At 34.5% G+C, this 13189-nt stretch overlaps 2 protein-coding genes across 3 annotated transcripts in view; one reads left to right on the top strand and one right to left on the bottom strand.

The window, feature by feature from the left end:
• Positions 1 to 4428, top strand: part of LOC110700443 (aluminum-activated malate transporter 9-like) — a 4497-nt gene extending 69 nt beyond the window's left edge. Inside the window, exons 1-6 of the mRNA XM_021877982.1 lie at positions 1 to 447; positions 1655 to 1792; positions 1885 to 2154; positions 2315 to 2451; positions 2540 to 2686; positions 3309 to 4428. The exon at positions 1 to 447 is cut by the window's left edge and continues 69 nt beyond it. Of these exons, the coding sequence (XP_021733674.1) occupies positions 60 to 447; positions 1655 to 1792; positions 1885 to 2154; positions 2315 to 2451; positions 2540 to 2686; positions 3309 to 3896 (1668 nt within the window). The 5' untranslated portion in view covers positions 1 to 59 and the 3' untranslated portion in view covers positions 3897 to 4428. The remainder of the gene's footprint in view (positions 448 to 1654; positions 1793 to 1884; positions 2155 to 2314; positions 2452 to 2539; positions 2687 to 3308) is intronic.
• Positions 4429 to 4908: 480 nt separating this feature from the next.
• Positions 4909 to 12292, bottom strand: LOC110700444 (nucleobase-ascorbate transporter 6-like). Of its 2 annotated transcripts, none has more exons than XM_021877984.1 (15): positions 12014 to 12292; positions 11404 to 11537; positions 10448 to 10545; positions 10150 to 10326; positions 9925 to 10025; positions 8819 to 8894; positions 8632 to 8691; positions 8315 to 8499; positions 7894 to 7990; positions 6789 to 6875; positions 6604 to 6662; positions 6411 to 6502; positions 6244 to 6321; positions 5982 to 6142; positions 4909 to 5869 (listed from the first exon to the last, which is right to left on the bottom strand). In XM_021877984.1, the coding sequence occupies exons 2-15, from the start codon at positions 11507 to 11509 to the stop codon at positions 5651 to 5653; spliced, it is 1596 nt and encodes a 531-aa protein (XP_021733676.1). In that variant the 5' UTR covers positions 11510 to 11537; positions 12014 to 12292; the 3' UTR covers positions 4909 to 5650. The 2 variants fall into 2 exon arrangements, with proteins under 2 accessions (XP_021733676.1, XP_021733677.1); XM_021877985.1 differs by lacking the exon at positions 12014 to 12292 and adding an exon at positions 11700 to 11781.
• Between the last annotated feature and the right edge of the window lie 897 nt (positions 12293 to 13189).

The raw sequence follows: 13189 nt of genomic DNA, 5'->3' as shown, positions 1-13189 counted from the left end.
CTTCTCATTCACTCTTTTTATTGTGTTCATCACTCTGTTCATCACTCACTTCACCTTCAATGTCGACTGCAAAACTGGGATCATTCCGATACTCTTTTGCAGAGAGGAGAGAGAAGAAAAATCTCTCTAAAGAATACCCTTCTTCATTGGGTCTTCCTTTCTTAGATGAACATCATCAACAATACCAACAACAACAACATCATACAAATTGTTTCGTTTCTTTACAACATAAATTTGTAAATTGGTGTAATGGGTTTCGAGAATTTTCCATAAAAGCTGTTCAAATGGGGAAATCGGATCCTAGAAAGGTTGTTTTTTCTGCGAAAATGGGTCTTGCTTTAACTCTTCTTTCGTTTCTTATTTTTCTGAAGAAGCCATTTGAAGATCTTGGGCGTTACTCTGTTTGGGCGATTCTTACTGTTGTTGTCGTCTTCGAATTTAGTATTGGTAATCTCTTGAATACTTTTGTTGATTATTGAGATTTTTTTTATTTGGAGTTATATTATGATTGTGATTAAATATATGTTTTTTTTAAATTTTTTTTTGTTGATGTTAATTATGTTGTTTGTGCAAAACTCAGTTCATGTAATCATCAAAAAGTTGAATTTTTTCCCATTAATTGGTTGTTATATGATCTTTGTTTGTTTGGAATTTGTGGGGTTTTGTTTCCTTGGTGTAATTGTATTATATGGCTAATTGCTGAATGATTATTGATAACCCTAATTGAACTTCTAATTGTTCATGTAAATTGTTGCAATGAGTAGAAATTGCTGCTGTTTTAGGAATAGCATTTTCAAATTGAGCATCAGTGAATAAGTTATTTTGAGTACTTTGCTTTGGTGCTATAATAATTTCTGTTATGCAATTGAGGCTTACCTTTGAATCTATAGAATAAGGGGAATTTTTGTATGTGTTTTGTCCTTCCTCATTAATATTTGCATTGAATCTATGGTTTTAAAAAAATGTTATAAAGGGGATACTGTTTTATTGAAGGGGAACTTGCTTATGCAAAGTTGTGCCTACACCGTGTGTTAAGTTAGAAATCGTGCATTGTTCGGGCTATGTTCAGTTGTCTTGTAGATTATGAATTTAGGGTTAGTTAATGGCTAATTGGTAAGGTCATTTCATGTATTTTGTATGCAAAGTTGTGCCTACTCCGCTACATGTTAGGTTATAAATCGTACATTGTTCGGGCTATGTTTACTAATCTTGTAGATTATGAATTTAGGGTTAGATTATCGCAAATTGGTGAGGCCATTTCATGATTTGTATAATTGTATTAGCTAGTGTTGTACATTCAATTGGGTTGTCATTTCCTTCTTTTTTCTTTCTTTCTTTTTTCTTTTTCTTTTTTTTTTTCCTGCTGTTTTCTTTTATTTAAGTTCATTAGTTCATGACTTCATTTTATCATAATAGAGTAATCCAATAAATGAATTAGATTCCCTTGAGCTTATGATTACATGTATACTAGAGATTTTATTAAAAAAAAAAAGAAAAAAAAAATAATAAAAAAAAATAAAATAAATTCATGATAAATGCTTTTTTTCATTCAATTAGATTGTTTATCCTTGGTATGAAAATAGATCATCTTGATATTTGTCTACTTTGTTATGCTGACATGTTTGTTTTTCCTACCTGTGTGATGCATTTCTAGGAGCAACCCTTAGCAAAGGATTCAATCGTGGTTTGGGGACATTATCGGCTGGAGGACTTGCTCTGGGCATGGCGATGTTGTCAACATTAGCTGGAGATTGGGAAGAACTTGTAATTATCATTAGCATCTTTATTATAGGTATAATACTAGCAACAGTGGCTTTTTAGCTAAAGTCTCTCTCTTATATTTATTCTAAGCTATTTTCCTTTTATGGTTCTACACAATGGTAGGATTTATTGCCACCTATATGAAACTCTATCCTACAATGAAGCCTTATGAGTATGGATTTAGAGTTTTCCTGTTGACATACTGCTTCATCATGGTGTCTGGGTATAGAACAAGGGAATTTGTCAATACAGCTGCTACTAGATTCATACTTATTGCACTGGGTGCTGCTGTTTCGTTGTTGATAAACACCTGCATATACCCGATATGGGCTGGAGAGGATCTGCACAACTTGGTGGTGAAGAACTTTATGAATGTTGCGGTTTCTTTAGAAGGTTTGTTAATGTTTTGTTCATGTCTTTTGATTGCATACTTTCTTAGACAGTAATGCAGAAGCTTTAAAATTGATTATAAGTGTATGCTTTGCCTCTTGTCTTTCATGTTACAACACCAAGTTTGTCATTCTTGAATAACTCGTGCTAAGCTACTCTGTAGGTGTTGTGAATGGATATCTGAGCTGTGTTGAATATACTCGAGTCCCCTCAAAAATTCTTACATTTCAAGCTTCTGATGATCCACTTTATAGTGGGTATAGGTCAGCTGTAGATTCAGCAAGTCAGGAGGAAACTTTGGCAAGTCTTTTGCTTATTTTTCAATGCATCTTCTTCTATTAACACTTATTTGGTAACTGAATGCTCTTCTTGTTTGCCGAATGTGTAGGTAGGATTTGCTATCTGGGAACCACCTCACGGACCTTACAAAATGCTTACATATCCATGGAAATCCTATACCAAAGTAAGCGGAGCTCTGAGGCATTGTGCATTTATGGTCATGGCCATGCATGGCTGTATACTTTCTGAGATTCAGGTTTGTATACTAACTCATCTTCTTAAAATTTTCTTCAATTTTTTGGGGTCTTGTGTAAAAGTCCTTATAAAAATTCTCTGTCATATGTTGACTTCAATTATGGTCGGATTGTTCTTCCAAGAAAGTTGAATGAATTGGTATTAGCAAATTGAGTGGTTAGCTACTTAACTGAAGCCGAGTCAGCTGTCCCGCTTATATGTATCTATTCATTATTCTGAGCTGGAAAACAGCTTATGTCTTTTCAATAATCTACTAAGGCAAGTAGTCTTCAGGAGTGAGGCTGCATTATCTAGCCCTCCTCACTCCTATGCTACTTTACATTGGATTGTGAAACATTTTGAATATAAACAAAGTCAAAGCAAAGAGGCAAACCCATTCTTTTGGCATTCAATTTCAATGGCAAAGTGAAGGTGTAAATTCTTGGATCTTCATTTTAACTGCCAACACCTACCCCTCTTAGCCGAATAAAGAGGTAAACAGAATAGGAATTTTGCATAAAATTCAACTTTTGAAGGACTAATAAAATTTAAAGTTACCGCTATCTCCCTATCCTGCAAACCACTCTTTATGTGGCTACATTATTATGTTATTTCATTGGTTTCTTTTTCTCTTTGTACATTAGGCGCCTCCTGAAAGAAGACAGATTTTCCGTAGTGAGCTTCAGAAAGTTGGTAATGAAGGTGCTAAAGTGCTGCGTGAACTGGGAAACAGAATAAAAAGAATGGAAAAGTTAGGTCCAGAAGAAGATATACTTTACGAAGTGGATGAAGCAGTAGAAACATTACAAAAGAAAATTGACAAAAAATCATATCTTCTTGTTAATTCAGAGTTTTGGGAGATTGGAAATCCACAAAATCCTGGACAAACTCCAGATTTCCTGACAGCAGATTATGAAAGTGCAATGCCAGAAGTGAAGTCAGTCAGTGACCTTCAAGCACTACATACAAGCCTTGATGGTGAAAACAACCATGGAACCCACAGGAAGCTGCAGATCTGCAGAAGCAGAGTTGATGAAAATAAGGAACGAAATCAAGATGAGTCAAAGACTTATGAGAGTGCAAGTGCTTTATCTTTAGCAACCTTTTCTTCCCTTTTGGTTGAATTTGTTGCGAGGCTCCAAAATCTTGTTGAAGCTTTTAAAGAACTTAGTGAGAAAGCGGAATTTAAGGAACCTGTTCACCATCAAACACCAGAAGTATTTGTTGCTTGAATTGGGTTCTTAAGAGATTCGTGGTTCTAAGCACCAGATGCCACATTTTCTATCATGGCATGCACAAGGAGAACCCTGCAAAGACATGGATTGTATGTAACATAGCAGCGAGCCTACGATCCCTTTGAAGTCTACAAAGGTGAAGTTTGAGATGTTTGCAGCAGGAGCACGTACTTGGTAAGTAATCCATACGTCATAGACAAGGAACTACAGCAATGTTATAGGTTACATTGATATGGTGTATATCAATTACAGCTCAATCATGAATAATGAAGCCGGAGAAATGGGCCAGGCACAACACCTACCTATAATATTCTTCTTTTCTACTCTTTAACTTTAATGGGCTCTTGACTATTCTAGATCCCTCAGTTTATCCGATCAATCAATACAATTGGTTCTGTAAAAGTTTTGATTGTGGGATTGAATAAAAATGTTCATCCTATCATTATCAATTCGACTGTTTATCTTACTTTGAATATATATTTATATGTGACTAATTCGATTTCTTCATAATGTTTGGAATCAAATCAAATGTAGAAATGTTCCTTGTTATCTAATTCCTCTGTTTTTTTTTTTTTTTTTTTTTGATGTAAATGAGGGTTAGAGGCTTAGAGCCCTTTATTGAAGATTAAAAACACACCTATAGCATCCTCCCTTAGGAGATTATTTATTTCGATCGGAGGAACATCGAAATAAATAACCCTCTCCTCTTGGATGACTCCCATATTGGCAAGTCTATCCGCGATCGTATTACCCTCCCTAAAACAATGAAAAAGACTAAAATTATTATTAAACGAACTAATTAATCTACTATGTTCTTATATAGAGTGCTCCTATTAACTTTATTTTGTCAAGTATCACATAAACTATGTTATCTACTTACTGGGATAACATTTTTTTTTTAATTTTTTTTACTGTTGTTTGAATGTTCTCAAATTATTTATTAAATCAAATTAATGAAATGGAAACATTATTTCAACATTGATTGGATGTTTTGTTGACAATTGTCCAAGGCACACAATATAAAACAATTGAAGAACTCATTGTTATTTTGTGTTTCTACTAGACTACTACACATCCAAAATAAATAAATTTATACTAATACATAACACTAGAAACTTTAACAACTACGTAGTACTAGTACTTCATACATCTTACTCGCAACCTGAATGAATCTGAACAGCTTGTAGCAAAACTAGTTATAACTTCCACAAGGGAGATCCAATGACACATGAGCTCAAATATACTCTTGCATCCCCATATAATTCTCAACAATGGCACTGAAGATGACACGCCTATTTGATGAACGAGCAGGACTGCAAATTTACCGTCAGTTCAGCCGAGTTTGAAGAATTCAAGGGGAGCATCACAACACCCTCATAAAAATCCTGATTCATGATTTGGCAACGAGTCTGGAACAGCAGATCTGCAGAAGCAGAGTTGACTCTGTAGCTTGGATTAGTAGGATATCCGGGAGCAAGGGTTGGAAACTCATAAACCATTGGCCTTGTTTCCTTTGTTGCTTTGCTTTGTTACAACTAATACATTGGATTTACAACACAGAAAAAAACAAATAATTGTCCTAAAGGAATCCTACAAAAAGTAACAAACTAATTTATACTGAGAACTATAGCATATCGCAAGTGTTGCAAGTTACTTGATCAAACAATGATTACTATAGAGCACGACCATCATCATACTCGAGGAAAACTCATGCTTTTTAGTGATACCTCTTTGATACCCAGAAGATTAAATCACACAGATGGGAAATACTTGTTCAGGTTGAAGGGGAGCGAATAGAATTCCTCACTCCTCGTGTCTCCCTTGAAAGACCGGAACTTATCCCACCAATGCTTACCCCTGTCCTTCCTCACCGGGCCTTCTTTCCGGTGCAGGGTGTTGTCTAAGAAATATGCTACAATTCCAGCAACAAATGCTTCCGAAGAGAAGGGGACGTTCACCATGTCATTAAACTGTCATTTTAAATAACACATGAAATGAGCACTTGTCCCGTAAGGCTAAGAATAATTCAAGCCCACAATAGATCAAAGAGCAAATAAAAAAAAATATTAAATCAAGAATTACCCATCTTGCGCCTGTATGGACAGGCCCAAAACCCTTAATTGCTTCAAACTCGTTAAAGTATTGAGGTATTGACAAACCCAAGAAAATGGAGAAACCCAATATGAACTTCGTACGGAAACTGTTGAGATTGCAGAACTGAAGGAAGCTCAAACCAACAGAACCTGCATCAAATTAAGATAGTGTTAATATGATATACATGGTAAGTGAATTAAATGTTCTATGGTAGTTTTCGCTTTTATATTGTCAAACCACATATGCTTACCAACATAGGCAAAGAAGAGGCAGTACAAGGCAGCGATTATTGGTGAAGGAATTGAAGCAAACACAGCTCCAAATTTCCCTGCAATATCATGTACGATAAGAAATCAAAAGAGAAAATTAAATTGGCCATACTACCACAACACAAGAACTAGTTTTAGATATACACACCTAGAATGGAGAAGAATAACATAAAGCCAGCTGATATCTGGACAACCCGTCTACTACCAACACGTGTCAGTGTTAAGAGGCCGGCATTCTCGCTGCATAAAACACCCAAGAAGAAATTTCCTTACTAAACAAAATTGATACTATAAAAATTTATATGCACACCAAGTACAAAAAAAAGATGTCTTAGTCTTACACGGAAACGGAGCACCCAATCCCGGTTCCAAACAATCCAGACAACAAAATGCCAACTCCCTGTCAAGAAGAGAGAGTTTAAATATAAGCTATCTAGTTAAAAAGCTTACTTACAAGAAAAACAAGGATTTCAAATAAACAATATTTCATGTAAGTTGAAGACAAGGGTAATTTCTTGTATTCTACCTGCCAACCAACACCACGACTAAGAACAGAAGGAGGCATCATTGTTGCACTAGCCGACCTTGAAACTGCAATGAAGGCACCAGTGGACTGCAAATGGAATAAAACCACTCGTACATTATAAAATAATCAAGTCAATTTAAAATTAGACACAAGATGGGCTAACTGCATCTAAGATTTAAACACTGTAAAATTTTGGTGATGTAAATTTCATTAATGCTTTTCACAGGGCCCTGATAAGCAGTGGCGAACCTGGACAGTTTTTTTTACAAAGGCCAAATTACCTTAATATTACGAGTATTAATTATACAAATACCATAAGAAAACCCTAATTGTACATAGACTAGGTAGCCGACTTAACCAAACTTAGGAAACAAACACTTGTTTCCTAAATACACACAACTTTCCTAAATTATACACAATAATATATATATAACTTCAAAGGCTGGATAAAGGAACTATAGGAGTAATTATTATGAGTTTATAACTAAGGGTTTGTTCTGTTCAACTTAATTTTAGTTTAGTTCAGTTTACGGTTCCTAATTTCCTTCTCTCATAAACAGTTCAGCTCAGTTTAGGTTATGAGAACAAACCCTAATAAATAAAAATCAAATACGAGTAATAGCTAAGTTCAATAGCTAAGACTCAATTCTTGCACAACCAAAAAATTGAAGAGGAAATAACAATTCAAGGCATTTGGATAGAAATAATCCATAATTGATAGAGTGTCATTTAAAACAAGAATAACAAAAGGAGATACTAAAACTCTAAAAGGGTAGTATTGTATTTTGATTTGTGCAGTTTAATTTGCAGCAAGTAGTGAAATCACGTGTGTTCCACTTGCTTTGGGATTTGTGCATAATTAAAATAGAGAACATAAGTCATATACTGGTATGACGTAAGCGAGCTTGGACGCTAATACCAACTTCTTTAGGAATTTTTGGGCTTTTTACTTGACATTAAATATGAAAACAAATTTGGGCCAAATTTTGAGGGGGGGCCAAGCCCTTGCCCGCCCCTTCAAAGGTCCGCCTCTGCTAGTGATAAGTGAACATTCATTTTTCAGTAGTTTCCACATATTACAGCAAAAGATATAACTTAAACATACTTCAACAAGAGCAACAAATGATGTCAACATCATAGCAAAGGCTTCACCGGCATCAAATGTGGGTGCACCCCATTGAAAGGGATATGGAACTCTAATCCTGCAACATCAGATCAGAAAGTATTAGATGGTTCTGTGGAAAAACACCTCAAGAATTCAGACAACACCTTATACTTCTCAGTTACCGTAATTTCTTACAACACCTTATACTTCTCAGTTACCGTAATTTCTTACGACAACTTATACTTCTCAGTTACAGTTTAAGTTTAAAATGAGTAGGAGATAACTGCAATCAAGAACTTGTTAATCAAGCTCAAGGTTTAAAACTCTCCCCAATCCCCATGCATAGCAACATTTACGCAGAATAATATTTGAAAAGAAGCGAACAACAACATTGGAAAAACAACTTTAAAAAATATATTACCATGGAGCACCACTTATAAGTCCAGATTTGTCAGTACGACATGTTATCTGAGTCCTTGGTGCAGCATGATTATATGCACCCCCCACCGTAAGAATGTGTGCATATAGCCAAACTATAGCCACAGAGATCAGAACAGCAAAGCGTTCAAAAACATGCTTCCCAAATTTTGTGGCTTGTGATAGATACTGCAAAATTAATCATGGCTGAATTAATTAATTGAAGCCAAATGATGATTACATAAAAAGATTGAAGATATCTAATTCCCAACTCCCAAATTCAACCAAAAGGGGCTAGTTTTGTCTGCTTAATAATCTTACCACTGCAATAAATATCAAAAGCACAAGCTCTGGCAAGCCAATCTCCACACATTTTGCCACCTGAAGAAGCAGGAAAACACCTACATCAGTGATGATAAACAGAAAATAAAAGCAACTGGAAGGAATGCAAACAACTTTACTATAGAAAAAACGAAGACAAAGAAGTGATTGGACACTGAAATATTACCCCAGGAAAACCAAGTTCATAAAGTCCAAAGCCAACCAGAGATATCAAGGGGACCACTGATAGTGGGCTCAGAAACCTACAAGATACCAAAGGACGGTTGTAGATTAACATTAGTTGATACATAACTTAGGGAGGAAGAAACAAATAATTCTTGAACAGAAACATTGATGCAACAATTATAAACCATATGTATATATTGAGCAGCCTTAATTTTCATCTCAAGCCAAGCAGCTCTTTTTGAAAGAAAAAACACAGTTGAGACTATAGCAAGTGAATACTAACAAGAAATTAATTCTATAAGGCACCCTTTTTATTTAGATTTAAGCAGCTCCAATCAAGTAAGCCTTTATCAGGATCAAGCAGCGAAGAAGATAAGTGAACAAGTAACATAATGACAATGCTACGAGTCAAGGGTAGAACATACAAACTTGAAATATTATATCACCTGGAACTATGAATTACATAATGAAAATGGATTACTACAAAACCACTAGAGTTCTTTTTCATAATGAAAAGAATTAGAAGGACTAGTTCAAATTATTTACAAATTGGATAACGATATGTGTGTTCACTATTAAGCCTTCAATGTACTTCAATGGCTCTTCAAATTTATCTTAGAAAGTAAGAAGTGAAGGTTAGTATTCATCCCTTCTTTAATTAAGATAGTACTTTGTATTAGATAGTATATCAAAGTTTAACAATGACTTCAACTTCAGTGCACTAGCAGTCAAACAGAAAGAGATCAAGGTGCTGTATATACAGGGAAGAATGTAACCAGACGTAAAGTATGGCAAGGGACAGGAGAGGAACACCAACAGCTTTAAAAATCCAAGTGAAAATATAAACCAGCTGTTCAGATTAAACTGGTATACATAGAACTATAAGCGAGAGCTAGAGGCAAAATAAATAAAAGGATTTTATGTGTTTCCAAATGTTAGCATTTTTTATTTTTTTTTTGTTGTGGGGGGGGGGGAGTAGGATATCCTTGTGTTCCTTGACGCAAAAGAATCTTAGTGAACTGTGAGTGCTTATGATGATGCAAAGTTCTAATATGGTCAATAATAAGTATCAACTATTAAGCAACAAAACATCAAGCATAAACTCACCTTGTGACATTACGCCAAAGACCACTGAAGCCGAGGACAATTTGAAGGGTTGAAGCAACAATTAAAGCTCCTTGTATTCCCCGCATTATACTCTTGAATTTCTGTTGTGAAATAAAGAGGTTGTGTGTCAAACAGACAATTGCTCTAATTAAGCAAAGTAGATGTTTCAGCATTCAACTTTCCTAACATTTATCAATAACAACAAATGTGTTTTACGGCACATACTCTTATAGGATCTTGTTCTTGACTGTATCGACCAGCCAAGATTATGGAAATAGTTGGTGCAACAAAGGTGTAAGATCCTCCGATCACAGCTGGCAATCGAGTTCCAAATGTTGTCTGTAGTAGGGTGTTCAAACCAGCAACAAATAGCAATGTCTGAATAACTTCTGCTTTCTCTTCCTATTGAACACGCAAGTGTAAAGAATGGTTAGACAATGCTGTCAGCAGTCAAAAAGGAAGTTTTATCAGGAACCTCATTTCATTGATATTATTAAATTCATCCTTGTGAACCATGACCTACCTTTCCTCCTCCCATTTGAGGAACAAGAGCACTAGGGATGAGAACAGTTGTGCCAAGCATCACAATGTAGTGCTGGAAACCAAGAAGAATCGCCTCAGCTGCAAAATAATAGAAATTTCATTAGTTGACCAACAATAGAATTCTTTTAAACTGGCATGCAAGGTAAGGTCACAAAAATCCAGTAGAACAAGCCCTGAAAAAAGCAATAAGATCACGGGTGGATGAAACAACTCGCTCCAAGGACCAAATATACATTTGTGCGGAAAGGTGAAATGATTGATAAAACTCTCCCTCTAAAACATAAAAACTATAATCAAGAATTCTCATGTTTGCAATGAGTACCATACTCCGAGCTTGGATGTGATTTTAAAAAGAAAAAAGGAGAAATCCTTCAAAGACAACGATACACCCATGAGGACCTTAATATTCCTGTCTCACTCAGTAAGTCATCAACCAACTAGAGGCGATAAGGCATAGGTTAGGATAAACCCCACAACTCCACAAGTGATCCTAAACACTAATACAACAAACCACATAATATGTCAATAATGTAAAAAATTCTTCCTACATAACAACCACAATTTAGACTCTCCACCAACATGTTCTAAATAATTAAGATCAAAAGAAACCATAAATCTTAATTCTTTAATAATCATATAGATAATTAAAAATAAACAGGCTAACCCACCAAAAATAAATAAAAGTATCTAACATAGCACCAAAACTGTAAGCAAAAAAAAGGAAATAAAATTCAATAATCCATCACAAAAATAGACATATCAATCCAATATCACTACCATAAACCACTTCACAGTATCACTTACCACATATAACTAAATAAATTTAAATACGAGTAACTACTACTCCCTCCGTTCCTTTTTGTTCTTCCTATTCGGAATCTTTTCTAATTAACAAAAACGCAACCTCGAAATCGAAATAAGAGAGGAGAGACTCACGCCAAGGAGGAGGACTTGTAATACAGTAAGAAACATTAGGGAGCTGATCCTTTGGTGGATGTGGCGCTGGCTCATCCGCCTTAGCTGGTGCTGCACCTCCTGCCATTTTCTTTACTACTCTTCACTAATATTCACTAAGAAACACAACAAATACCAACAAAACATCAGCAAAAAATAGTGAAATCTAAACAAAAACCAGATCCAAATATTTCCTTTTTCAGAAACCCATTTAAACAGTATTCACAACAATTATATGCAGAAAATCTAACACCCAGAAAATCAGAAATTTTCAGTACCCAGAAAATTTATAACACCGACTTTACTTAAGGGAACACACCCACATGTATATAACAATAACATTATAATTGATTGCTATCACCCACCTAAAAAGACTGTAAAAAGGCACTAAAAATCAAATAATGTGACCCAGAAATAGTGGGAAATTTATAAAAATAAAAATAAAACCAAAAAATTTATGCAAAAAATGTAGTAGTACGAAATAAAAAGCCAAATTAACTTTTTACTAACTTTAAGACCCTAATAAATCAAGTGGGTATTAAATTTTTTTGATGAAAAAAATAAAATGTCAACAAAGTTTTTAGTACCCAACCTAAAATTTTCACCAAATTAAGCTGTTCTTCTTTACCCAGAAAAAAAAATATGAGTTGCAGGATAACAATGTCTGAAGCTCTATCACTTCAGTTTTCTCTCTCTACTTTCTCTCTCCTAAAAAACTCTTGTGTTATGCTACTTAACACTCTATTTTTCTTTTTCTTTTTCTTTTTCTTTCTAGAAATCAATAATTCAGAGTTAGGTTGCCTTTTTAATAAATTTTTGCAAATTTACAAAAAAAAATTCTAACTTTATGCTTTGAATATTTTGAGCAATTTTTACACCCAGAAACCAATAAAGGTAGCCACTCCTACATAAACGACGCCGTGTTGGTTGTATTATATCATTATATGGGTGAAATGACTTTTATACCCTTTGACAAAAGGGTTTAATTAAACTCTATTATTGATTTATTGGACTTTATCTGGCAAAATCTTGACCCTTCTGCCTGCTACTCGTATTTATTTTCTGTTTTGTACTATTTTGGTATGAAAGAATTTTAGGTGGGCTCTTCTAATACTAATCCGAAGTTTGGATTATTATTTTTTCTGGTTGTTTAATACTCGCAACATTAACATATTTGACTAGAAAGCTTCTACTTATAGTTTAGGAGTCTTTTTAGTTCGCTGATTAATATGTCATGACCTCGTGGGTTAGTCATATATGAGTTTTCTAATCACGGTTGTGTTATAAGTATTAAGAAATGGAAAATTTTGAAGGAATAAACGAGTAGAGTCGAGCAACTCTACAAATTAACTTATGTTTGTTTAATTCTTTCCTTAATTTCTGGTTGTTGCCCATGAATCCAGTTCTCATACAACTGGACAATTGTAATACAAGTAAAGTCCATACCAACTTCAACTTTCATGTGATAGGGTCTTAATTTAATGACCTTTGATTTGGGTGATTGTGACAAAATTATTCTATTTGTATTAATTAATTGTGGACTGCCCAACCAATTGTGGCAAAACTTAATCATAATTTATTTGATGATAGTGATTATCATGCAAAGTGTTTAAGTGTCTAAGTTGTGCAAGAAAATGAGGATTACATTATTGGACCCTTAGAGAATTACAAAAAGCTTGAGATTCAATTAAATCAATTATTAATTCAAAAATCATGATTGAAATTTTATTTTATTATGTGGGAACTTTTTTATTCATCATTGTTGGCA

The sequence above is a fragment of the Chenopodium quinoa genome, unplaced genomic scaffold, assembly GCF_001683475.1.
Source record: "Chenopodium quinoa cultivar QQ74 unplaced genomic scaffold, ASM168347v1, whole genome shotgun sequence".
Lineage (NCBI taxonomy): Eukaryota > Viridiplantae > Streptophyta > Magnoliopsida > Caryophyllales > Amaranthaceae > Chenopodium > Chenopodium quinoa.
Note: the sequence above shows the minus strand (reverse complement) of the source record. Positions and strands in the feature narration are given on the sequence as shown.

Excerpts from the sequence above, each read along its gene's own strand:
- LOC110700444 (XM_021877984.1), bottom strand. The coding sequence starts at position 11,509 with ATGGCAGGAGGTGCAGCACCAGCTAAGGCGGATGAGCCAGCGCCACAT. Across the intron at positions 6,322-6,410 it reads GTTATTCTTCTCCATTCTAG|GGAAATTTGGAGCTGTGTTT; the intron begins GTGTGTATATCT and ends ATGATATTGCAG. Across the intron at positions 6,143-6,243 it reads CCTCTTCTTTGCCTATGTTG|GTTCTGTTGGTTTGAGCTTC; the intron begins GTAAGCATATGT and ends AATTTGATGCAG.